The sequence below is a fragment of the Nicotiana sylvestris genome, chromosome 1 (assembly GCF_000393655.2).
Source record: "Nicotiana sylvestris chromosome 1, ASM39365v2, whole genome shotgun sequence".
In the NCBI taxonomy this organism is placed as follows: Eukaryota; Viridiplantae; Streptophyta; class Magnoliopsida; order Solanales; family Solanaceae; genus Nicotiana; species Nicotiana sylvestris.
Window position 1 is genome coordinate 77,247,408 of NC_091057.1, and position 27,535 is coordinate 77,274,942.

Consider the following 27,535-nt stretch of genomic DNA (forward strand, 5'->3'; position numbering starts at 1 on the left):
GTAGATTAAATGTGCGGAAGTCATAATAATATCGCCATATAGCCCACCGATCCGGTGTCACAAGTCTGAGCCTCTAATACCTGTTTATCAACCTAATACATATCAATCTAGGGAATGCGGATAAAAACAAAGGATAGAAAGGAGAGATCAGGGCTGCGGACACCATGTAGCTACCTCGATGCTCCCGGATATGCGCTGCTCAACTAAAAATCCTCACTCAGCCTCAGATGCACCTGGATCTGCACGCAAGGTGCAGGGAGTAATGTGAGTACTCCGACCTAGTGAGTAATAAGCATAAATAATGACTGAGAATAAGAAATCACGGAGAATCACATAGTAATCTATAATGCGGCAGTTTAAAACAAGTAATATGAAAGCAATAAACCAATGAAAACAAAATATGATAATTATACAATAAATTAGCAGTTAAGTGATAGACATATAAAGGAAATCAACACAGAGAACGATAACCTGTAGTACCCGCTGCGGCGCGCAGCCCGATCCATTTATTTATCGTCGACGGCGCTCACTAGGGGTGTGCAGACTCCGGGAGGGGCCTATTACGGCCCAAGCGCAATATCAACCCATCTCGTGGCATCAAATCTAGTCCCTCGGCCTCATATCAATATCAGTATAGCACTGCTGTGGCGCGCATCCCGATCCCATTGTATCCTCATATCTGGCCCTTGGCCGTACTCAGTCCAGAAATAATATAAGCCCCTCGGGCATTAGTAAAACAGTAGTTCTCAGCCCAAAACATCATTTAATATATCATTTTAGTTTCAAAACCGAGTAAAAAGTGGCTGAGTTGTAAAATAATGGAAAAACGATACGACTGAGTTCAAGTAGTAAGTCAAAACAGTGAAGAAATAATGATAAAACTCCCTGGAGGGTCCAAATAGTTGGCACGAAGCCCAAATACGGCAATCAATCCAAATAATGATGATAACAAATAAGCTTCAATCAAATACGCGGTAAAAGCATCACTTGGGACGGACCAAGTCACAATCTCCAATAGTAAACGACCCCACACTCATCATTAAGCGCGTGTCTCACCTCAATATATCACTACGATGTGCAAATCTGGTGTTTCAAACCCTCAGGACATAATTTACATTCATTACTCACCTCGAACCGGCAAAAACTCTAGCTCGCAATGCCTTTTCCTCTCAAATCAGCCTCCTCGCGCATCGAATTTGACCAAAATCAAAACGAATACATCACAATATGCTAAGGGAACATAACCCAAGCGAAAACAATGGAAAAATATCAAAAATTTCGAAATTAACAAAACTCGACCCCCATGCCCACTTCTCGAAACTCAGAAATTTTTATATCATTTGATTCCTTATCACCCCACGAGTTCATACATACCAAATATTCTCAATTCCGACCTCAAATGGTCCCTCAAATCCAAATTCAAAAGTTCAAAGTCCCAGGCCCTAGTTCTTCCAGTTTTAGCTTAAATTCCATGAATTTCTAGGTTAATTTCACAATAGAATCGTGTTTTTGGTTCATAAAACTTACCTACAATCAATGCTCCTTGAATCCCTCTTCAATATCCCTCAAAGAGCTCTCAAAATGATCAACTATGATGGAAATATGGCGCAAAATCGCGGAGGAAATGTCTTATAAATTTTCTGGCCAGTTCTGATAATCCTTCTTCGCGAACGCGGTCAACAACTCGCGTTTGCGAAGCACAAACTTAAGTTGACCAATTTTTGCCCTATGCGAACGTCACACCAATCGCGAACGCGATGCTTCTACCTCCTACACCTTCGCGAACGCGACAACCTTATGCAAACGTGATGAACAAAATGCCTTGGACCCCAATTTGCTCTACGCGATCGCGATTGCCTTCTCGCGAACGCGATGCACTGCTTCCCATCCTTTTGCGAACGCGAGGTACCTCTTGCGAACGCGAAGGCTTAATTCTGGTCTTCCTCAAATCTTTCTACGTGAACGCGAAGGGTTATTTTCTGCAACACCTGAACTCCCAAAATCTGCAACTTTAAAATTTAGAAAATGGTCCGATTGACCACCCGAAACTCACCGGAGGCCCCCGGGACCTTAAACAAGAGCACCAACATATCATAAAACCTCATTCAAACTTGTTCCAATCATCAAAACACCTCAAACAATACCAAAACCATCAATTCTGATTGAATTCAAACCTAAGTTTCTAAAAACTTCTGAAATACGCTTTTGATCAAAAACCCAATCAAACTACATCCAAATGACCTGAAATTTTGCACACACATCCCAAATCATTTAACGAAGCCACAGCAACTCTCGGAATTCCGTTCCGACCCTCAGATCAAAATCTCATCTATCAACCGGAAATCGCCAAAATACTAACTTCGCCAATTGAAGCCTAATTCTACATCGGACCTCCAAAACCACTTACGATCATACTCCTAAGTCACAAATCAACTTCCAAAGCTAATCAAACCATCGGAACTCACATCCGATCCCTCTAACTCATAAGTCAACATCCGGTTGACCTTTCCAACTTAAGCCTTCTTTAAAGAGACTAAGTATCTCATTTCTCATCCATTCCACTCCAAACGCAAACCAACTAACTCGACCAGATAAAACATAGCTAACGAAGCATAAAGAAGCAGGAATGGGGGAAAACGGAGCGGTAACTCCTGAGACGACTGGCCGGGTCATCACAATCCCAATATAAAAAAGGCATTAATTTAATAAAAAATGGGACACCAGGTATTACATCCATATCAATATCTTTTACTAATACAAAACTTTTAGGAATGCATGTATAATGTTAGCAAATATAAGCCCTAGGTAACTTATATGAAATACCCATTGCACCACCACTAGCATTTTTTAAACAGTGAGTGGTTTTATGAAAATATTTGGAGGGTATTACTCATTCTTTTACACAATTTAAATCTGCTCCACTATCAAATAAAGCAACAAACTCTTTTTGGAAATTGTAGTCAATTAAAAGAGTTATTTTTATTAAAATTTTTTGGGTAATAAAATATTGCAGTTTTTCTAAAAATTCATCATTAGGAAAATCCATTACTGTAAGTAAAATATTAGCAGTTTTTTCTTCTGAAGAACTAGCAATATTATCTATCTCAGTAATCTTAACACTGGGATCTGTATTAATCACCACAGAATTTTTTAATCTGAAAATCCTTTCATCTAAGGCTACATTTGAAGCTTTTAATTCCGAGATTTCTTTCTTGAGATGATTTATCTTAGTACTTAAATCTTGTACAGTAGCAAGCCATTCAAGCTGAGCCTTATTTTTCACCATTTTTCTGATTTCAGACATGGTGTGAGGTCCTTTTTCAGATGGAATATCTTCCACCTCTATTCCTACTTTTGCACTAGTAGGAATCTTATCTATTAGTTGGGACCTTAATTCAGGGTCTTTAGTAACCCTTAGAAGATCAATCAAATTATCGTTAGATAGAACATTGATCTTCAAGTCTCTAAATTGGGAGTAAATATTAAAAAGTTCATCGTCGGTATTACAACAATGATTTGAGCATTGTCTCGTATTACAGGACTCTTGCTCTTCTTCAGAAGATGGAGTATAACTTTCTTCATGAAGGACCCTTTGGTCTTCACTTGTTGATGAATTACCTTCATCAGTGTCAGATATTTTTGGAGAAGAATTTAAAAGAATCTTACATAAAGAATCTATGATATGATCATCTAAATCAAGTTCCTTGATCTTGTCCTTGATTTTACAATTCTTAGCGTAATGGCCTACTCTACCGCATTTATATAAGGCCTGAGGGTTTTTTGATTTGATAAAACCCTTTTTGGCTTTATGAAAATCCTTTCTTCTTTGGGTCTTTTCATGTCGTTTCTCCGGAGAACCCTTTTCCTTTTAAAGTCCTTTTTATGGGATTCCTTCTTCTTGGAAGGTATATCAATAGCGAACTATTCACAGAATTCACCAAATTGATGTCTCTCAGTGAGACGATGTTTCTTAATTTGTTGGTTTAACTTGATTTCATTACACAGAGCTAAACCTTCCTGAGTGCATACACTAAATAGTTTACCATATGAGTAATTATTATAATCAATACCCATTCCTGTGCCTCTAAGGACTTTTTGAATCCTTTCAGCAAATAAAGGAGGGAGTCCATCTATGACTTTGGACTTCCAATGAGTACTATTACTCTCTGGTAATTCCATCACTCTAGATAAGAAAACATCTTTATACCATCGAAAAGATGTGAGGGTTTTACACTTCAAATATCGGATCATCGTTCTAATGGTCTCACTATTATCATACCATCTTCTAGAAAAGTGTTCGATGATATTCATGACTAAAGAATAGATTGAGTTTTGAACAGTCTTATCTTCTTTAGTCTTGGTTGCGTTCATAATTTGAAAACGCTGGTCATGAGTGAGATAATTATCCCACTAGCCTTTTAGCTGACCAGTAAATCCGGTAATAATCATTTCTATAATTGATCTATTTGTATTCTTATTAACCTTACAGATAGTACTGTACATAAGCATTCTATGTACTGTCATATAGATCTGTCTTTCAGCAAGACCATTTATATTCCACTCGTAGATATCTGACCCACTATAACCCTTGTGGTAGTGTTCATTGTCTTGTTCTTCTATTAGGACATCTTGAGGAGTTGGTCTTGGATAATAAAACATACTTTGGTATGGTTTTCAAGCATGCTTTTCAGAGATTTTATTAATCTCGTCATCTACTTTCAGATTTCTAATAGATCCATGCTCTAAACTTAGAGGACTAGCTCTAAATTCACCTAGCTTCCTAACAAGAAGTTCTTCAATATTTTCTAGACTTACGTCATCCAGACTTTTCAATTTAAAGTCGTTTACCTCAGGAGGTGGTTGGATACTTGCAGTAGCGATTTTCTCTTTACCTTTAGTATCCTTCTGTTGGATTTTTTGGACCTCAACATGGTATTCTTCCTCTATGACCCATTCTTTAGGGAAATCAATTTCATCTCATTTGATAGGTCTTCTGGTGGTTACTTTGGATCTACCAAAGTTGGTTTCTATAAGAATAGTTTCGTTTTTGAAATTCATAATTTTGCACATAGTATTTAAAGTATATAAAGGTTTGTAATAAATCCTATAAAGAATCTTTGATATTGTCCTTGATTTTTCAATCCTTAGCATAATGGCCTACTCTACCGCATTTATAACAGGCCTGAGGGTTTTTAGATTTAATAAAATCCCTTCTGGCTTTATGAAAAGCCTTACTTCTTTGGGTCTTTTCATGCCGTTTCATGCTTAGACATAAACCATGGAACAAAAGCAATATTTTATTTTTCTTGCTAATGTCTGCATAAAAGGCATGTCTAAAAAAATTGTACCAATTTAGGAGTCATGTTTTCATGAAACCCTTCAATGGCCACCTGCCTAAACGGGTTTACGAGCCCCACCGGTTAGGTTAGCCTAACCAAGGTATACTGTCGAGATTTGTAACTGCCTGGTCTATATAATTCTTAACCCAAAACCCCATCGGGTTGACACAGTAAACTCCTAACTACCAAACATGCATAGTAAATAACCTTCGAGAACCAAGTTTAACATTTACCTGTTTAGCCTATCATTTAGGCTAACAGTATTGCAAAAATGGAAGAGGGAAGGAGAAGAACAGTACTAGACCAAAGACCCTTAGTTGTGGCCAAGCGACCTTTTTGATTTTATTTTAAAATGGAAAATATTACAGAAGGGGTTCTTTACAAGTACAGCGAGAGACTAGAGAGAAGGCAGAGCTAATACTTTGGCTAACGCCTGCCTCTAAAGAATGGAAAATGATCCTTATATAATGGATCAACCTACAAACAAACAAAACTAAAAAGTAGAACTTGCCGACAAAATAATTACAGGTGTGGCCGACAAGATAAAAAGATAAAGTCCTATAATTACAAACAGACAAATTGCGTGATAAAAGCAGATTCCCTTCAATAATGGAGGGACCCTTTACTTTATTAAAGTTGTCTTTATAACCCCAATAATTTATCTGATGGGGCCTTCAATAATTCAGACTTTGATTTTCCCTTTGTCGTTTTTCTCCGAAGATTCTTCAGCATTTTCCTTCAGCTTTGTATAGAAATCTTCAATTTCTTCAATATTGATTTCTATGTCCGAGGGACTCTGCGCTTCACCTGCTACACATACTTCTTCATTTGAAGTGCTTCCAATGGAGGCCATAGAGATATCATCTCTAATTATTGTTTCAAAATTTCTTGCTAGATCCTTTTTTGTTTCTTCGAAGTACGAAGCAAGGATCTCTTTCTTTGATATAGCCCCTTTCTTCATTTGGAGCCTCTTTGTGATCATTTCAAAATGACTTAATTTTTCCTCTGCAACATGTGTTATGTCTAATTTGACATAGGCTTCTATTTTAGCCTGTATTTGTTGGATTAACTCTTCACCATATAAATTCCCTTGCTGGTTGGACTGGAGTAATTTTGTCTAAAACTTATGATAAAAAATTCTATTCAAATAGGGAATTCCTTCACTGGTATAACCAACTTGTACATCCCATTTTATTATCCACACGATAGAAAATTCTATGAAAAAGTACATGGCAGCAATGCCCTCATAAAAGATATTATCCTTTTGTAGTGAAATAATTTTGGGAGATATATCTACCCATTGAGAATATAAGTTTTTAAATAGACTTGGAAGTATTTCTAATGATGGACCGTATAACTTCTACCATTTGAAGAACCAATTTGGAATTTGCTGTCCAAACATATTAGGACAGAGTTTAATAAACCAAGAATGTTTCCTATTAGGATTTTCATAAAGGAAAGTTTTATTAAAACTCTCTACATAGTCCCAATAATTAAATTTGACCGAAATATTTTGGTCAGGATGTGTATATTCACGATCTTTGAAGGTACTGATACCCCATTCATCAGAAGGTATAACATTTTTAATAATGATCTTCGAAAAACTATAAGTTTTTCTGGTATTAGCAGGATAAATGTGCTGAATTTCAGCGGATCCTGTTGTTGAGAGTCTAATCTCATAGTGTATCATGTATTTATAAGCAGGAGTAGCGTATGACGCTGTATCAAAATACCTGGCCATTATTTGCCAAGGGTTATCCTTCCATTTAATGTCGGATTGATCCAAAAAAATTATTAAATCTTTTGTTTCTTTTTGAGTATAAAACTCAAAATTTTCATTACTATTCTTTGATATAATTGAGGAATAGGTTGGTTCATTAGATGATGTACGTTCATCTTTCTTGGGTTGTATAAAAGCCATGAATTCCTTGTATAACGGATGTTCGGTATTACCTTGTGTCACATTAGCGGCTATTAGCCTTTGATTTTCGATTTGGGCGAGAGTATTACTCTCTCTATTATTAGTAGATGCCTTTCCTCTTCCTCGTTGTCGAGGAAGTCTGTATACAGGCCTCATAATCTGTAGAGACAAATGGAGAACTATTAGTTCAAATATTCTCTTATAAGAAAATCAGGAAGGGTATTATCAGACCCTTTTTTGTATATAATTTCGAAATCAAAGGGGGCTAATAAAGCTTGCCACCTTGCAAACATTTGTTTAGAAACATCATATTTAAAATCATTATTAAAGATAAACTTTGCTGCTTGGCAATCAATCTTAATCAGAAATTTTTGATTATATAAATCAGTCTGAAATTTCATAACACATTTGACAATAGCAAGAATTTCTTTAGCTACAGTCGCATAATTTTTCTAGGAGTCATTCCATTTACTAGAATAAAACTGAACAAGATATTCTTGTTTATCTACTGGAGAACATTGTTTTAATATCCCGCAATAACCAATATCAGAGGCACAGTTTCCATAATCTTAGCCCAGGTGGGATTGGCGAGATTTAAACAGGGAAGGTTATTAACCTTTTGTTTAATTCTCTTGACTGCTTCAGTATGATTGTCAGTCCAAGCTTTAGGGTTCTTCTTTAGTCATTCATAATGAAGAGCAGTATCTTTAGCAAGGTCCTTTATAAAAGGCGAAATATAATTTAAGCTTCCTAGAAATCTCTGATGTTGAGTTTTATCATTAAGTATATCAGGTAACTTAGAAGCAAATTCAATACTTCTACTTATAGGAATAATCCTACGCTTCTCAATGTTATGACCCAAAAATCCAACAGAAGTTTGGAAAATCATCATTTTTGGTTTTGATATAACTAAACCATTCTGAATAAAATGTTTGAAATGAGATTCTATATTTTTTGAAAATACAAAAATATCATCAATATAAACAATTATGAAATCCGTATAAGGAAGGAAAATATCATTCATAATTTTTTGAAATTCAGAGGGAGCATTTTTCAAACCAAAGGGCATAACATTCCATTCATATTGACCCATTGACACATTGAAAGTTTTATATCTATCTTCAGATATCTGAATTTGCCAATATCCTGATTTTAAATCAAATTTGGAAAATATGATGGCATCATGTAATCTATCTAATAAATCCTTTTTATTAGGTATGGGATATCTAATCCATTTTAACACCTTATTAAGGGGTTTATAATTAATGACTAATCTAGGAAGTCCTCGTTCCTGTTCAACATGCTTCTTAACATAAAAAGTCGTACAAGACCATTTGGACTTTGAGGATCTGATTAAACCCTTCTGCTATAAGGAATCAATTTTATTTTTACATAACTCCAAATAATCGGAGTTCATTTGACAAGGTCGAGCCTTGGTAGAAATATTATCCTCAGAAAAGTCTTCTTCATAAGGAAGACTTATAATATGCTTTTTCTACTCCAAAATTGATTCGGATGGTCTCCACAAATAGAAGTAGAAAATTGGTGTTTGAGAAAATTAATTTTTTCTACTAACTTAGGATTTTTTAAATCATGTTCAATCGTAATGGAAAAAATTTCATTTTTCAAAAATTCAATTTGATTGACTTTTGAAGAAATATTATTATAAATAATATCATTCAAAAATCTTTGAAATGGCTTAGTTATAAACTCAAAAGTTATACTTTTACCATTGTAAGTACCGGTAAAACTTTTTGTATCCCAATATAAAAAAGGCATTAATTTAATAAAAAATGGGACACCATGTATTACATCCCTATCACTATCTTTTACTAATACAAAACTTTAAGGAATGCATGTATCCTGTTGGCAAATATAAGTCCTAGGTAATTTATATGAAATACCCACTGCACCACCACTAGCATTTTTTAACCGGTGAGTGGCTTTATGAAAATATCTGGAGGGTATTACTCCTTCTTTTAGACAATTTAAATCTGCTCCACTATCAAATAAAGCAATAAACTCTTTTTCGAAATTGTAGTCAATTGAAAGAGTTATTTTTATTAAAAACTTTTGGGTGATAAAATATTGCAGTTTTTATAAAAAATCATCTTCAGGAAAATCCATTACTGCAAGTAAAGTATTAGCAGCTTTTTCTTCTGAAGAACTAGCAATATTATCTATCTCAATAATCCTAACACTGGAATCTGTATTAATCACCACAGAATTTTCTAATCTAAAAATCCTTTCATCTAAGGCTACATTTGAAGCTTTTAATTCCGAGATTTCTTTCTTGAGATGATTTATCTCAGTACTTAAATCTTGGACAGTAGCAAGCCTTTCAGGCTGAGACTTATTTTTCATCATTTTTCTAATTTCAGACATGGTGTAAGGTCCTTTTTGAGATGGAATCTCCTCCACCTCTGTTCCTACTTCTGCACTAGTAGGAATCTTATCTATTAGTTGGGACCTTAATTCAGGGTCTTTAATAACCCTTAGAAGATCAATCAAATTATTGTTAGATAGAACATTGATTTTCAAGTCTCTAAATTGGGAGTAAATATTAAAAAGTTCATCGTCGGTATTACAACAATGATTTGAGCATTGTCCCTTATTACAGGACTCTTGCTCTTCTTCAGAAGATGGAGTATAACTTTCTTCATGAAGGACCCTTTGGTCTTCACTTGTTGATGAATTACCTTCATCAGTGTCAGATATTTTTGGAGAAGAATTTAAAAGAATCTTACATAAAGAATCTATGATATGATCATCTAAATCAAGTTCCCTGATCTTGTCCTTGATTTTACAATCCTTAGCGTAATGGCCTACTCTACCGCATTTATATAAGGCCTGAGGGTTTTTTGATTTAATAAAACCCTTTTTGGCTTTATGAAAATCCTTTCTTCTTTGGGTCTTTTCATGTTGTTTCTCCGGAGAACCCTTTTCCTTTTAAAGTCCTTTTTATGGGATTCCTTCTTCTTGGAAGGTATATCAATAGCGAACTATTCACAGAATTCACCAAATTGATGTCTCTCAGTGAGACGATGTTTCTTAATTTGTTGGTTTAACTTGATTTCATTACACAGAGCTAAACCTTCGTGAGTGCATACACTAAATAGTTTACCATATGAGTAATTATTATAATCAATACTCATTCTTGTGCCTCTAAGGACTTTTCGAATCCTTTCAGCAAATAAAGGAGGGAGTCCAACTATGACTTTGGACTTCCAATGAGTACTATTGCTCTCTAGTAATTCCATCACTCTGGATAAGAAAACATCTTTATACCATCGAAAAGATATGAGGGTTTTACACTTCAAATTCTAGAGCATCGTTCTAATGGTCTCACTATTATCAGACCATCTTCCAGAAAAGTGTTTGATGATATTCATGACTAAAGAATAGACAGAGGTTTGAACAGACTTATCTTCTTCAGTCTTGGTTACGTTCATAATTTGAAAACGCTGGTCTTGAGTGAGATAATTATCCCACTAGCCTTTTAGCTGACCAGTAAATCCGGTAATAATCATTTCTGCAATTGATTTATCTGTATTCTTATTAACCTTATAGATAGTACTGTACATAAGCATTCTATGTACTGTTGTATAGATCTGTCTTTCAGCAAGACCATCTATATTCCACTCGTAGATATCTGACCCACTATAACCCTGGTGGTAGTGGTCATTGTCCTGTTCTTCTATTAGGACATTTTGAGGAGTTGGTCTTGGATAATAAAACATTCTTTGGTGTGGTTTTCGAGCATACTTTTCAGAGATTTTATTAATCTCGTCATCTACTTTCAGATTGCTAGTAGATGCATGCTCTAAACTTAGAGGACTAGCTCTAAATTCACCTAGCTTCTTAACAAGAAGTTCTTCAATATTTTCTAGACTTACGTCATCCAGACTTTTCAATTTAAAGTCTTTTACCTCAGGAGATGGTTGATACTTGCAGAAGTGATTTTCTCTTTACCTTTAGTATCTTTCTGTTGGATTTTTTGGACCTCATCTTTAAGCTTGTCCAATTTCTCATGGATCTTAATAACTTGTTCACCCAGAATACTCACATATATATTAGTATAATTATTCTGAGTAGCATGGTATTCAAATTATTAGCAGTTATAGTAGCAACATCATTTTCAAATATTTTTGAAAAAGCTGTGCAGTAAATAATTTTATCTTTTTCCTCTATATGAAAAGATTGTTGGGGTGGAAAAATAGAATTAACAATATTTCTATTTGTGAGCGTATAATCTCTTTCTAACATAGAAATATAATTATAAACATGCTTAGACATAAACCATGGAACAAAAGCAATAATTTTATTTTTCTTGCTAATGTCTGCATAAAAGTCATGTCTAAAATATTGTACCAAATCAGAAGTCATGTTTTCATGAAACCGTTTTCTGAAAACAACCCATCTAGGTTTTAGAAATTCTTCTAAAATCATTTTTCTTACTGGTGAACCTAGACTAAAATCTATTTGGTTTTCAATCATTTTTAAACCCATTTGAAAAATCCATATAGGATGGAGTAGTTTCAAGATCTGCAGTATTATTAATCTTAACAATATTATCCCTACTGATACTAACATCATTACCTCTATTATTTTCTCTAATTTGAGATGTGGATGATCTAAATGGAAAATCTACCACATAATCAATTGGAGAAATATATGAAGAATTTGATCTAGTTATTCTAGATGATAAACTGATATTATCAGTTTGATCGGGTTCATTGAACCTGATTTTAACAGTGTCATCTGAGGTTTGTTCTATTTCTGTAACCTCAGTATTACCGATGGAACAGTGCCATCTGAGGTTTGATCAGGTTTATTGAACCTGATTTTAACAGTGTCATCTGAGGTTTGGTCATAGAGGAAGTTGTTGCACCTCGAAACACTGGTAATATTGAGGTTACAGAAATAGAATAAACCTCAGATGGCACTGTTAAAATCAGGTTTAATGAACCCGATCAAACTGATAATATCAGTTTATCATCTAGACTATCTAGATCAAATTCTTCATATATTTCTCCAATTGATTATGTGGTAGATTTTCCATCTAGAGCACACATATCAAATTAGAGAAAATAATAGAATTAATGATGTTAGTATCAGTAGGGATAATATTGTCAAGATTAATAATACTGCAGATCTTGAACCTACTCCATTCGATATGGATTTTTCAAATGGGTTTAAAAATGATTGAAAATCAAATAGATTTTAGGCCGGGTTCACCGACAAGAAAAATGATTTTAGAAGAATTTCTAAAACCCAGATGGGTTGTTTTCGGAAAATGGTTTCATGAAAACATGACTCCTGAATTGGTACAATTTTTTAGACATGACTTTTATGCAGATATTAGCAAGAAAAATAAAATTATTGTTTTTGTTCCATGGTTTATGTCTAAGCATGTTTATAATTATATTTTTGTGTTAGAAAGAGATTATACGCTCACAAATGGAAATATTGTTAATTCTATTTTTTCACCCCAACAATCTTTTCATATAGGGGAAAAAGATAAAATTATTTACTGCACTGCTTTTTCAAAAATATTTGAAAAATGATGTTGCTACTATAACTACTAAGAATTTGAATACCATGCTTACTCAGAATAATTATACTAATATATATGTGAGTATTCTGGGTGAACAGGTTATTAAGATCCATGAGAAATTGAACAAGCTTAAAGATGAGGTCCAAAAAATCCAACAGAAAGATACTAAAGGTAAAGAGAAAATCACTTCTGCAAGTATCAACCATCTCCTGAGGTAAAAGACTTTAAATTGAAAAGTCTGGATGACGTAAGTCTAGAAAATATTGAAGAACTTCTTGTTAAGAAGCTAGGTGAATTTAGAGCTAGTCCTCTAAGTTTAGAGCATGCATCTACTAGCAATCTGAAAGTAGATGACGAGATTAATAAAATCTCTGAAAAGTATGCTCGAAAACCACACCAAAGAATGTTTTATTATCCAAGACCAACTCCTCAAAATGTCCTAATAGAAGAACAGGACAATGACCACTACCACCAGGGTTATAGTGGGTCAGATATCTACGAGTGGAATATAGATGGTCTTGCTGAAAGACAGATCTATACAACAGTACATAGAATGCTTATGTACAGTACTATCTATAAGGTTAATAAGAATACAGATAGGGCAATTGGATAAATGATTATTTCCGGATTTACTGGTCAGCTAAAAGGCTGGTGGGATAATTATCTCACTCATGACCAGCGTTTTCAAATTATGAATGCAACCAAGACTGAAGAAGATAAGATTGTTCAAAACTCAATGTGACGACCCAAAGGGTCATCACCGTAGTTCTTCCTTGTTCCGCGCTTTCGAGGCCTTGGAAACCTCGCTTTTAGTTGCCTCGATTTGCGTGCGTAGTTCTGGCGCATAGCCGGAAATATTTTATGTTAGAATATGTGAATTTTGTGAAAAATTTGATGAATTTTTATATTAATATGCATAATATTGATTTCGGTCAACATTTTGGGTAAACAGACCCGGACCTGTGATTTGCCGCACCTGGAGGGTCCGTAGAAAAATATGGTACTTGGGCGTGTACTCGGAATCAAATTCCGAGGTCCCAATCCCAAGAAATGAATTTTTGTGTGAACTTGTTTTCTGAAATTAATTAAGGAAAATGAAGAAGAAAATTGATTAGAAAAATGTGGTATCGGGCTCGTATTTTGGTTCCGACGCCCGGTACGAATGTTAAATATGTTTTAAGCACTATCTATAAAGTTTGGCTAAAAACGGATGTCATATGACGTGTTTCAGACTTAAAATGGGGAATTTGAGTTTTTATGAAAGTTGAAAGAAAATCATGTATTTTGAGTCTTGATCCTATGTATATGATGTTATTTTTCGTGATTTGATCGCACGAGTAAGTCCGTAAGGTGTTTTCGAGATCATATGAATGTTTGGTTTGGATCCCCGAGGGCTCGGGTGAGTTTTGAGTAGGGCCCGGGAGGTCTTAGACTTAGAAAAATATACAGGTTCAGATGTTGCAGGCTCAGCGCGGCCGCGGCCATTTCCGCGCGGTCCGCGCTGGCAGCCACGCGGCCGCGGTGCTTTTCTGTGCGGTTCGCGTGGTGGGGTTCAGAGGGTCGACCAACGTGGATGCGCACCAAATCAGTGCGGTCTGTGCTGGGTAGGCTCAGAGAGAGCCCACTTCTCCCCTCCCTCGGCGCAGCCTCGGTGCATTTCCGGATTTCCTACCATCGGGTGTCGTGATGGCGCCTACTATCGGAGCTAGGCAAGCTAAATATTTATACCACCTTTCCTGCTTTCTTTCAAACAATATAATAAACGAGACAAAATTTAAGCGGAAGACTTTAAATCTAAAGCAACTGAAAAAAAACAAAAGTGCGGAAGTTTAATACACATCACTTCCCAAGGTCTGGTGTCACTAGATCACGGACTACTACAGAATACAACAAACAATGTCTGAAAGGAAATACATCATGTTTGTCTGGTACAAGATGAACAAACAAGAAACATGGAAAGGGACTTCGGCCTGCGAACGCCAGCTAGGCTACCTCGAGAGTCCCTGGACTGAATATAGCTCCCAGAAGTCCTACTGCTGCGGTCCGTAAGCTGCTCCCTGATCTGTGCACAAAATGCACAGAGTGTAGCATCAGCACAACCGACCCCGTGTGCTGGTAAGTGCCTAGCCTAACCCCGGTGAAGTAGTGACGAGGCTAGACAGGACCTACCTTAATTAACCTATACAGATATATATAACGAGTGCAAGAAAACAATAACAAGATAATACAAAGTAAGGCTGGGAGGGGACATGCTATCAGGGAGTAACAGATAAAAATAAAATATCGAAAATAAACAGAAGAAACTCCGGTTTCCATGATATATATATATATATATATAGTGGACGGCGTGCCACACGATCCCATATTATCATATATAAGTGGACGGCGTGCCACACGATTCCATAATACAGTATGTAAGTGGACGGCGTGCCACACGATCCCATAATATAGTATATAAGTGGACGGCGTGCCACACGATCCCATAATATAGTATATAAGTGGACGGCGTGCCACACGATCCCTTTTAACAATATATAGGTGGACGACGTGCCACACGATCCCTTTTAACAATATATAGGTGGACGGCGTGCCACACGATCCCATAATATAGTTCATAATATCTGACTTCATATAATAGACCCCTTCAGGGGAGAATAACATCTCAATACCTTTAATCCGGCAAGGGTACAGCTAACAGCCCAAAATATCCCGACAAGGGAGAGTATATATATCAGTCTACACATCCCGGCAAGGGAGTAATCACAACACATTCTCTTTTTAAATCACTTCTTCCTCAACTAACACATTCATGTTCGAGCTAACGCTCCAAGAGTACACCAATCACAATTCTACCTCAACCGTTCACATCATATGAAACTCATCAAATAAACAAGGAGCTTGTGTCACATTATTCGAATTAAAAGCAATTAAGACTAACAGTCATGCTAGAATCTGGTGCATAGATAACCGTCACCATGCCTATACACCGTACACCACATTAGCAAGTAGCAAATATCATCCTAATCCTATTTCCTCGAGCCAAAGTTAGAACAAACACTTACCTCGAATGCTCCAAACTCAACTCACGCTTCTAGTATAGCTTTACCTCTTGATTCCACCACCAATCCGCTCGAATCTAGTCATAATTTACTCAATCACATTAATAATTACTAAATGGATCAATCGCAATGCATGAAAATAATTTTTACAAGGTTTTTCCCAAAAAGGCCAAAAACACCCCCGGACCCACGTGGTCGAACCCCGAGGTTCGGACCAAAACCCGGTTACCCATTCTCCCACGAATCCAAATATATGCTTTGTTTTGAAATCGGACCCCAAATTGAGGTCCAACTCCTCAATTTGTAGAAAACCTAGGTTCTACCCAAAACATCCAATCTCCCCCCATGAAAATCTTTGTTTTGAAGTTGAAATCATGTTAAAAGATGTTAAGAAGTGAAGAAAATGAGTTAGAAATCACTTACCAATCGTTTTGAAGTAGAAAAGTTGTTTGGAAAATCGCCTCTTAGGTTTTGGGTTTTTGAAAAGTGGAAAAATAACTGAAAATCCTAAATTTATACATTTTGCTGGGGGCTGGCTCGGACCGCACAGAAATGCACCGCGGCCACGCCGAGGGAGGGGAGAAGTAGGCTCTCTCTGAACCCACCCAGCGCGGACCGCACTGATTTGGTGCACGGCCGCGCTGGTCGACCCTCTGAACCCCACCACGCGGACCGCACAGAAAAGCACCGCAGCCGCGTGGCTGCCAGCGCGGACCGCGCGGAAATGGCCGCGGCCGCGCTAGGCCTACAACATCTGAACCTGTATATTTTTCTAAGTCTAAGACCTCTCGGGCCCTACTCAAAACTCACCCGAGCCCTCGGGGCTCCAAACCAAACATTCATATGATCTCAAAAACACCTTACGGACTTACTCGTGCGATCAAATCGCCAAAAATAACATCATATACATAGGATCAAGCCTCAAAATACATGATTTTCTTTCAACTTTCATAGAAACTCAAATTCCCCATTTTAAGTCCGAAACACGTCATATGACATCCGTTTTTAGCCAAACTTTACATATAGTGCTTAAAACATATTTAAGACTCGTACCGGGTGTTGGAACCAAAATACGAGCCCGATACCACAGTTTTCTGATCAATTTTCTTCTTCATTTTCCTTAATTAATTTCAGAAAACAATTTCACACAAAAATTCATTTCTCGAGCTTGGGACCTCGGAATTTGATTCCGAGTACACCCCCAAGACCCATATTTTTCTACGGACCCTCCGGGACCGTCGAATCACAGGTCCGGGTCCGTCGAATCACAGGTCCGGGTCCGTTTACCCAAAATGTTGACTGAAATCAATATTATGCATATTAATATCAAAATTCATCAAAATTTTCACAAAATTCACATATTCTAACATAAAAACTTTCCGGCTACGTGCCCGAACTGCGCATGCAAATCGAGGAAACTAAAAGAGAGGTTTCCAAGGCCTCGGAAGCGCGGAACAAGGAAGAACTACGGTGATGACCCTTTGGGTCGTCACAATCCGCGCTGGGCTTGCAACATCTGAACCTGTATATTTTTTTAAGTCTAAGACCTCCCGGGCCCTACTCAAAACTCACCCGAGCCCTCGAGCCTCCAAACCAAACATTCATATGATCTCGAAAACACCTTACGGACTTACTTGTGCGATCAAATCGCCAAAAATAACATCATATACATAGGATCAAGCCTCAAAATACATGATTTTCTTTCAACTTTAATAAAAACTCAAATTCCCCATTTTAAGTCCGAAACACGTCATATGACATCCGTTTTAGCCAAACTTTACAGATAGTGCTTAAAACATATTTAAGACTAGTACCGGGCGTCGGAACAAAAATACGAGCCCGATACCACAGTTTTCTGATCAATTTACTTCTTCATTTTCCTTAATTAATTTCAGAAAACAATTTCTCACAAAAATTCATTTCTCGGGCTTGGGACCTTGGAACTTGATTCTGAGTACACGCCTAAGTCCCATATTTTTCTACAGACCCTCAGGGACCGTCGAATCACAAGTCCGGGTCCGTTTACCCAAAATGTTGACCGAAATCAATATTATGCATATTAATATCAAAATTCATCAAATTATTCACAAAATTCACATATTCTAACATAAAAACTTTCCGGTTACGCGCCCGAACTGCGCACACAAATTGAGGCATCTAAAAGCAAGGTTTCCAAGGCCTCGGAAGCGCGGAACAAGGAAGAACTACGGTGATGACCCTTTGGGTCGTCACACTCAGTCTATTCTTTAGTCATGAATATCATCGAACACTTTTCTGGAAGATAGTCTGATAATAGTGAGACCATTAGAACGATGCTCCAGAATTTGAGGTGTAAAACCCTCACATCTTTTCGATGGTATAAATATGTTTTCTTATCTAGAGTGATGGAATTACCGAAGAGTAATAGTACTCATTGGAAGTCCAAATTCATAGATGGACTCCCTCCTTTATATGCTAAAAGGATTCGAAAAGTCCTTAGATGCACAGGAATGAATATTGATTATAATAATTACTCATATGGTAAACTATTTAGTGTATGCACTCAGGAAGGTTTAGCTCCGTGTAATGAGATCAAGCTAAACCAACAAATTAAGAAACATCGTCCTACTGAGAGACATCAATTAGGTGAATTCTGTGAATAGTTTGCCATTGATATACCTTCCAAGAAGAAGAAATCCCATAAAAAGGATTTTAAAAGAAAAAAGGGTTCGCCGGAGAAATGGCATGAAAAGACCGAAAGAAGAAAGGCTTTTCATAAAGCCAGAAAGGGTTTTATTAAATCCAAAAACCCTCAGGTCTGCTATAAATGTGGTAGAGTAGGCCATTACGCTAAGGATTGTAAAATCAAGGACAAGATCAATGAACTTGATTTATATGATCATATCAAAGATTCTTTATGTAAGATTCTTTTAAATTCTTCTCCAGAAATATCTGACACTGATGAAGGTAATTCATCAACAAGTGAAAATCTAAGGGTCCTTCATAAAGAAAGTTATAATTCATCTTCTGAAGAAGAGCAAGAGTCCTGTAATAAGGGAAAATACTCAAATCATTGTTGTAATACCGACGATGAACTTTTTAATATTTACTCCCAGTTTAGAGACTTGAAGATCAATGTTCAATCTAACGATAATTTGATTGATCTTCTAAGGGTTATTAAATACTCTGAATTAAGGTCCCAACTAATAGATAAGATTCCTACTAGTACAGAAGTAGGAACAGAGGTGGAAGATATTCCATCTCAAAAAGGACCTTACACCATGTCTGAAATCAGAAAAATGTTGAAAAATAAGTCTCAGCCTAAAAGGCTTGCTACTGTCCAAGATTTAAGTACTGATATAAATCATCTCAAGAAAGAAATCTCGGAATTAAAAGCTTCAAATGTAGCCTTAGATGAAAGGATTTTTAGATTAGAAAATTATGTGGTGATTAATATAGATTCCAGTGTTAAGATTACTGAGATAGATAATATTGCTAGTTATTCAGAAGAAAAACTGCTAATACTTTACTTGCAGTAATGGATTTTCCTGAAGATGAATTTTTAGAAAAACTGCAATATTTTATCACCCAAAAGTTTTTAAAATAACTCTTTTAATTGACTACAATTTTAAAAAAGAGTTTGTTGCTTTATTTGATAGTGGAGCAGATTTAAATTTTGTAAAAGAAGGAGTAATACCCTCCAGATATTTTCATAAAACCACTCACCGTTTAAAAAATGCTAGTGATGGTGCAGTGGGTATTTCATATAAATTACCTAGGGCTTACATTTGCCAACGGGATACATGCATTCCTGAATGTTTTGTATTAGTAAAAGATATATAGGGATGTAATACTTGGTGTCCCATTTTTTTTATTAAATTAATGACTTTTTATATTGGTATACAAAAAGTTTTACCGTTACTTACAATGGTAAAAGTATCACTTTTGAGTTTATAATAGAGCCAGTTCAAAGATTTTTGAAAGAGATTATTTCTAATAATATTTCTTCAAAAGTCAATCAAATTGAATTTTTGAAAAATGAAATTTGTTCCATTACGATTGAACAGGATTTAAAAAATCCTAAGTTAGTAGAAAAAATCAATTTTCTCAAAAACCAATTTTCTACTTCTATTTGTGGTGATGTGACAACCCGGTCAATCATCTCATGTGTTACCGTTTTGTTTCCCCCATTTCTGCTTCTTTATGCTTCGTTATCTATATTTTATGTGGTCGAGTTGATTGGTTTGTGTTTGGTGTGGTTTTGTCAAGAAATGTGACACTTAGTCTCTTTTAAGAAGACTTAAGTTGGAAAAGTCAATCGGATATTGACTTATGAGTTAGAGGACTCGGATATGAATTCTGATAGTTCGGTTAGCTTTGGAAGGTGATTTGTAACTTCAGAGCTCGATCGGAATGGGTTTTGGAGTTGTAGAGGAGATTTAGGCTTGAATCGACGAAATTGATATTTTGGTAATTTCGGGTTGATAGGGGAGATTTTGATATAAGGGTCGAAATGGAATTCCGAGAGTTGCAGTAGCTTCGTTGTGTCATTTGGGATGTGTGTGCAAAATTTCAGGTCATTCGGACGAGATTTGATAGACTTTTTGAGCGAAAGCATAATTTAAGAGTTCTTGGAGTTCTTAGGCTTGAATCCTATGTTAAATTGGTGATTTGATGTTGTTGTAAGTGTTCCGAAGTGTTGAATTTCTTTGAACGATGTCATGAGATGTGTTAGTACAATTAGTTTGAAGTTTTGGGGGTCCCGAGTGGGTTCCGGGATGATTTAGGCCGAAAATCATAGTTGTAGCAGGTCCAAGAGGGTTGGAGGCCTCGGAAACCACCCGCGCGGTCCGCACAAAAAAGAAGTGCGGCCGCTGTATGTGCTGTGAGGACCGCACAAAAAGAAGTGCGGTCGCAGCAGGTGTCATGCGAACCGCACAAAAAGGTGTGCGGAAGCGGTGGGGAACGATTCACTAGTCCTACTTTGGAAGCTCATATATTTTGATCTACAAGGAATTTTGAGATAGTTCAGAAACAAAAGTTCTAGCTCTTCGTGTCTAGTTTCCAGAAAGGTAAAGATATCGCAATTTGGACATCTTTAGGAAACGTTATGGTGAAAACACTAAAGCCTATCACTGTAGAGGAAGGCCTATGTGGCCGCAGTTGTTTTTGCACGGACTGCACTGGCTTGTGCGGACCACGGTCGATTTGGTGCAGCCAACGGAGGCTGAAATCTGAGGGGTACTCTATAAATACAAGGTTTTGGGTTTTATTTAATATTTTGACTTAGAGAGCTCGGACTTTTGCGATTTTTCGAAGGCTTTTCAAGAAATTCATCTGGGTAAGTCATTTTAACTCATATTTGGCTAGAATACATGAATCTATCACTGAATTCATCATTTAATTTGTCATTTGGGATGGAATTTGGGAAGAAAATTGTGAAACCTTTCAAAAATGTAAAATGATGATTTGAAGGACCAAATGGTATCAGAATTGGATAATTTTGGTATGGTTAGACTCGTGAGGGTATGAGGATTTCGAAAATGTAATTTTACCCGATTTCGAGATGTGGGCCCGGGGCTCGAGTTTTGCTAATTTCTGGATTTTTGATATTTTTCGAATGTTTTCGCTTGGGCTTTGTTCCCTTAGCATATTATGACGTATTGTTCTGATTTTGGATAGATTTGACGCGCGTGGAGGCCAATTTGAGGGGCAAAGGCGTCGCGAACTAGAGAATTTGCCGGTTCGAGGTGAGTAATGATTGTAAATGATGTCCTGAGGGTTTGAAACCCCGGATTGCACATTGTAGTGCTATATTATATCTACTGTTTTACAAACTCAGCCGCTTTAACTTAGATTTGAAGCTTAAATGATATTTCTACATCATGTTTTGGGATGATAACTACTGTTTTACTAATGCCCAAGGGGCTTGTGATGATTTTTGGACTGAGTGAGGCCGAGGGCCATATGTGAGGATATGCTGAGTGATATGAGGCCGAGGGCCTGAGATACTTTATATGCCACGAGGTGGCTTGAGTGATGTGAGACGGAGTGCCGAGTGATGTGAGGCCGAGTGTCGAGTGATGATTTTACTACTTGATATGGAATTGCGTTGTGCCTTTACATGTTTTCATACTTTCGGCCATTATTTATAATTATTACTCACTGAGTTAGAGTACTCACATTACTCCCTGCACCATGTGTACAGATTCAGGCATAGCAGAGTTCGCTCCTGAGTGTTGATTCTACCAGTTCAGGTAGTGATTCGGAGACTTCGAGGTAGTTGTTGACGTTCGCAGCCCGTGCCTCCCTTATCTTATCATTTTCATGTTTTTAGAACTATTGCATCAGAATTAGGGTTCAGTAGACTTGTATTCAGATTTCTTAGTTGCTCATGACTTGTGACACTCCAGTTTGGGCTGTGTCGGGATGGTTTCCACTGTTGTTATCGTTAAATTTTTGAAATCTATGGATATTATATTATGTTTATTATTGTTTATGATAATTAACTACTTAAAGAGGTATTCCGTTTTGGTCTGGCTGGCCTTGTCTTCATGAGAGGCGCCATCACGATCGTGTTCGGGAATTGGGTTGTGACAAGTTGGTATCAGAGCCTAGGTTACATAGGTCTCACGAGTCATGAGCGGGTTTAGTAGAGTCTCGCGGATCGGTACGGAGATGTTTGTATTTATCCTCGAGAGGCTGTAGAACCTTTTTAAGAAAAACTTCATATTCTTGAAATTCTTGTCGTGCGAACTTGTTGGTTTGAGTACTAAACTTCTGTTATTCCATTCTCTCACAGATGGTGAGGACACGAGCTACCGGACGAGGTGGACGACCACCAGTGCCACCAGCTAAGACCACCAGAGGCCGTGAACGCGATCGTAGTCGCGGCAGAGGTAGAGCAGCAAGGGCAACACCTGTAGATCCACCAGCTGCCCTAGCTCCAGATCAGGCTCCAGCTATGGATGCTCCAGTAGCACCAGTTCAGTCACCAGTTGTGCCCATCGTGATTCCGAGTCTTCAGGAGGCCTTAGCATAGATCTTATCAGTTTGCACTTTCCTGGCTCAGGCAGTTTTAGCCACTACAGCAGCAGCTACTTCATAGGGCGGGGGAGGCAATCAAACCCCCACTGCTTGCACACCTGAGCAGGTAGTGTAGGGACTACAGACACTACGGACACCTCCAGCTTAGCCGGATGCACCAGCTCAGGAGTTTGTTGTGCCAGTTATGCCAGATGATGAGCAGCGTCGTCTTGAGAGGTTTGGTAAACTCCAGCCTCCATCATTCAATAGTGCTGAGGGCAAAGATGCCAAGGGTTTTCTTGATAAGTGTCAGCAGATGCTCTGTACAGTAGGGATTCTTGAGACTAGTGGTGTGGCATTTACCACCTTTCAGTTTACTAGGGATGCCTTCACTTAGTGGGAGGCGTATGAGAGGCGTAGGTCGATTGGAGCAGCGCCCTTACTTGGCATGAGTTCTCCACTCTCCTCTTGGAGAAGTATGTACCGTAGTCCCGCAGAGAGGAGCTGCGTAGACAGTTTGAGTGGTTGCAATAGGGGGATATGATTGTGTCATAGTATGAGTCGAGGTTTTCTGAGTTGGCTCGTCTTGCCATTTGGATGGTTCCGACAGATCGTGAGAGGATCAGGAGATTTGTTGATGGCCTTAACTATCATCTTCGTATTCTTATGACCCGAGAGAGGGTGTTGGGAGCTACGTTTGAGGAGGTGGTCGATATCACTTGCGAGATTGAGATGGTTCACCGTCAGGATCGAGAAGAGAGGGAGTCCAATAGGCCACGAGGATCTGGCAGTTACAGTGGTGCTCCTTCAAGGGGCCAGTTTCAGCATGGTAGATGTTATTCTTTCAGGCCTGCTCAGTCAACTCGCCCATGTTATCGTGGGGTATCTTCGGGTCATGGTTATCACGGTACTCAGCAGGGTCAGTCATCATTTAGTGCCTTCCAGCCCAGAGTTCATCTCGTGCGCCGTCAGCTCAGGATTCTTCTATGCCGAGTGCATCAGCTAGTCACTCTGATGCGAGGGTTCCCTTCAGTCCCCTTCTCCATCACCTGGGAGTTATTTTGATTGTGGAGAGTTTGGACATGTGTGGAGGCAGTGTCCTCGTCGTATTGCTAGATCATCTCAGTAGAGGGGTCAGCCCTCGACTTCTGCTCCAGTTACCTCACCACCCGCCCAGCCAGCTAGGGTTAGAGGTCAGGCAGCCAGGGGTCGCCCTAGAGAGGGAGGTCGATCAGGGGGTGGTCAGGCCCGTTTCTATGCACTTCGAGGAAGGCCAAATGCTATCTTCAGATGCTGTCATTACAGGTATTGTTTCAGTCTACCACAGAGATCCCTCTTTATTATTTGATCCTGGTTCCACCTTTTCTTATGTGTCATCATACTTTGCCCGTTATTTGGGTACGCCCTATGAGTTTCTTGCTTTACTTGTTCATGTATCTACCCCGGTGGGCGATACTGTTATTGCAGACCGTGTGTACCGGTCATGTGTGGTGACTACTGGGGGTCTGGAGACCCGAGTAGATCTATTGCTATTGAGTATGGTGGATTTTGATAACATTTTGGGCATGGATTGGTTCTCCGTGTCGTGCTATTCTATACTTTCATGCTAAGACAGTCTCTTTGGCTATGCTGGGTGTACCGCGGATCGAGTGGTGTGGTGTGACTGATTATGTTCCTAGTAGAGTGATATCTTTCTTGAAGGCCCAATGTATGGTTGGGAAGGGTTGTCTTTCATATCTAGCATTTGTGAGAGATGTTGGAGCTGAGACTCCTAGTATCGATTTTGTCCCAGTTGTGAGGGATTTTCCCGATGTGTTTCCTGCAGACCTGTCGGGCATTCCACCAAATAGGGATATTGATTTTGGTATTGACCTGGTGCTGGGCACTCAGCCCATTTCTATTCCGCCATATCGTATGGTACCATCAGAGTTGAAGGAATTGAAAGAACAACTTCAGGAACTCCTAGATAAGGGGTTCATTCGGCCTAGTGTATCACCTTGGGGTGCACCAGTTTTGCTTGTGAAGAAGAAGCATGACACGATGAGAATGTGCATTGATTATAGGAAATTGAACAAAGTAACAACTAAGAACAAGTATCTTTCTCCTCGCATTGATGATTTATTTGATCAGTTTCAGGGAGCGAGGGTTTCTCCAAGATTAATCTCCATTCCGGTTATAACCAGTTGAATATCAGGGATTCAGATATTCTTAAGACTGCCTTCAGGACCAGATATGGTCATTATGAGTTCCTTGTGATGTTTTTCGGGCTAACCAATGCCCCAGCAGCGTTCATGCATTTGATGAACAGTGTATTTTGACCTTATCTAGATTTTTTCGTTATTGTATTCATTGACGATATTTTGGTGTACTCGCGTAGTTAGGAAGAGCACGCGGAGCATTTGAGAGTTGTATTGCAGAGATTGAGGGAGTAGAAGCTTTATGCAAAATTCTCCAAGTGTAAGTTTTGGCTCAGTTCAGTGGCTTTCTTGGGGAACATGGTGTCTAGCTAGGGTATTCAGGTTGATCTGAAGAAGATAGAGGCGGGCCAGAGTTGGCCCACACCGTCCTCAACCATAGAGATTTGTAGCAATCTTGGGTTGGCAGGCTATTATCGCTAGTTTGTTCAAGGATTCTCATCTATCGCATCGCCCTTGACCAAGTTAACTCAGAAGGGTGTTCCATTTGTATGGTCGGACGAGTGTGAGGAGAGCTTTCAGAAACTTAAGACAGCTTTGACCACAACTCTAGTGTTGGTTTTGCTATCAGCTTTAGGTTCATATACCGTGTATTGTAATGCTTCGAGAGTTGGGATTGGTTGTGTATTGATGCAGGAGAGTAGAGTTATTGCTTATGCTTCTCGTCAGTTGAAGCCCCATGAGAAGAACTACACTGTTCATGATTTAGAGTTGGCTGTCATAGTTCATGCATTGAAGATTTGGAGGCATTATTTGTATGGTGTATCTTGTGAGGTATTCACTGATCATCGCAGTCTTCAGCATTTGTTCAAGTAAAAGAATCTTAATTTGAGGCAGCGGAGATGGTTGGAATTGCTTAAGCATTATGATATCATTATATTGTACCATTCGGGAAAGGCCAATGTGGTGGCCGATGCATTGAGCCAAAAGGCAGTGAGCATGGGGAGTTTGGCATATATTCCAGTTGGGGAGAGACCCCTTGCAGTTGATGTTCAGGCCTTGGCCAATCGATTTGTGATATTGGATATTTCGGAGCCCAGTCGGGTGTTGGCATGTGTGGTTTCTCGGTCTTCCTTATATTATCGCATCAGAGAGCGCCAGTATGATGATCCGCATTTGCTTGTCCTTAAGGACAGAGTTTAGCACAATGATGCAAGAGATGTGACCATCGGTGACGATGGTGTGTTGAGGATGCAGGGCCGGATTTGTGTGCCCAATGTGGATGGGCTTAGAGAGTTGATTCTGGAGAAGGCTCATAGCTCGCGGTATTCTATCAATCCAGGTGTTGCGAAGATGTACCAGGATTTGAGGCAGCACTATTGGTGGAGAATAATGAAGAATGATATTGTGGGATTTGTAGCTCGGTGTCTCAACTGTCAGTAGGTAAAACATGAGCATCAAAGACCGGGTGGATTGCTTCAGCAGATGGTTATTCCCGAGTGGAAGTGGGGGAGGATCACTATGGACTTCGTGGTTGGACTTCCACGGACTTTGAAGAAGTTTGATGCTATTTGGGTAATTGTAGACCGGCTGACCAAGTCCGCGCATTTCATCTCTATGTGTACTACCTATTCGTTAGAGCGGTTGGCAAGGATTTATATCCGGGAGATTGTTCGGTTGCACGGTTTTCTGGTTTCCATCATCTCAGATAGAGGTACTCAGTTTACTTCGCAGTTTGGAGAGTCGTGCAGAGAGAGTTGAGTACTCAGGTGGAGTTGAGTACATCATTTCACCCTCAGACGGACAGACAGTCCGAGCGTACGATTCAGATATTGGAGGACATGTTGCGGGCTTGTGTTATTTATTTTGGAGGTTCATGGGATGAGTTTTTTCCGCTTGCAAAATTTGCCTACAACAACAGCTACAGGTTAAGTATTCAAATGGCTCCATATGAGGCTTTGTACGGGAGGCGGTGAAGATCTCCAGTTGGTTGGTTCGAGCCTAGCGAGGCTAGATTATCGGGGACATATTTGGTTTAGGATGCCTTAGATAAGGTGAAGGTGATTCAGGAGAGGCTTCGTACAGCGCAGTTGCGTCAGAAGTGTTATGCAGACCGGAAGGTTCGAGATGTGTCCTACATGGTCGGTGAGAAGGTCTTGCTGAAGGTTTCGCCCATGAAGGGTGTTATGAGGTTTGGGAAGAAAGGGAAGTTGAGTCCGCGGTTCATTGGTCCTTTTGAGGAGCTATGGAGGATTGGGGAGGTAGCTTATGAGCTTGCTTTGCCACCCAGTCTGTTGAGTGTGCATCCGGTATTTCATGTTTTTATGCTCCGGAAGTATATTGGGCGTCCGTCTCACGTTTTGGACTTCAGCACGGTTCAGTTGGATGATGATTTGACCTATGATGTGGAGCCAATAGCTATTTTGGGTTGTCAGGTTCGGAAGTTGAGGTCAAAGAATATAGATTTAGTGAAAGTGCAGGGGAGAGGTCGGCCCATGGAGGAGGCTACTTGGGAGGCC

General features: G+C 38.6%; 1 protein-coding gene across 1 annotated transcript; it reads right to left on the reverse strand.

Annotated features, from left to right (window-relative positions):
• Nucleotides 1-6,021: 6,021 nt before the first annotated feature.
• LOC138871718 (uncharacterized) lies at nt 6,022-10,520 on the reverse strand. The gene is made up of 6 exons (XM_070149619.1): nt 10,371-10,520; nt 10,137-10,262; nt 9,391-10,002; nt 7,293-7,419; nt 6,704-6,729; nt 6,022-6,441 (listed from the first exon to the last, which is right to left on the reverse strand). The coding sequence occupies exons 1-6, from the start codon at nt 10,518-10,520 to the stop codon at nt 6,022-6,024; spliced, it is 1,461 nt and encodes a 486-aa protein (XP_070005720.1).
• Between the last annotated feature and the right edge of the window lie 17,015 nt (nt 10,521-27,535).

Bases quoted from the DNA above. Each gene is read 5' to 3' on its own strand.
- LOC138871718 (XM_070149619.1), bottom strand. From the start codon at position 10,520: ATGGAATTACTAGAGAGCAATAGTACTCATTGGAAGTCCAAAGTCATA. The intron at 10,003-10,136 runs GTTTTATTAAAT...TCTTTATGTAAG, and splicing joins TTTTCATAAAGCCAAAAAGG to ATTCTTTTAAATTCTTCTCC. The intron at 6,442-6,703 runs GTAGAAGTTATA...AAATTACTCCAG, and splicing joins CCAAATTGGTTCTTCAAATG to TCCAACCAGCAAGGGAATTT.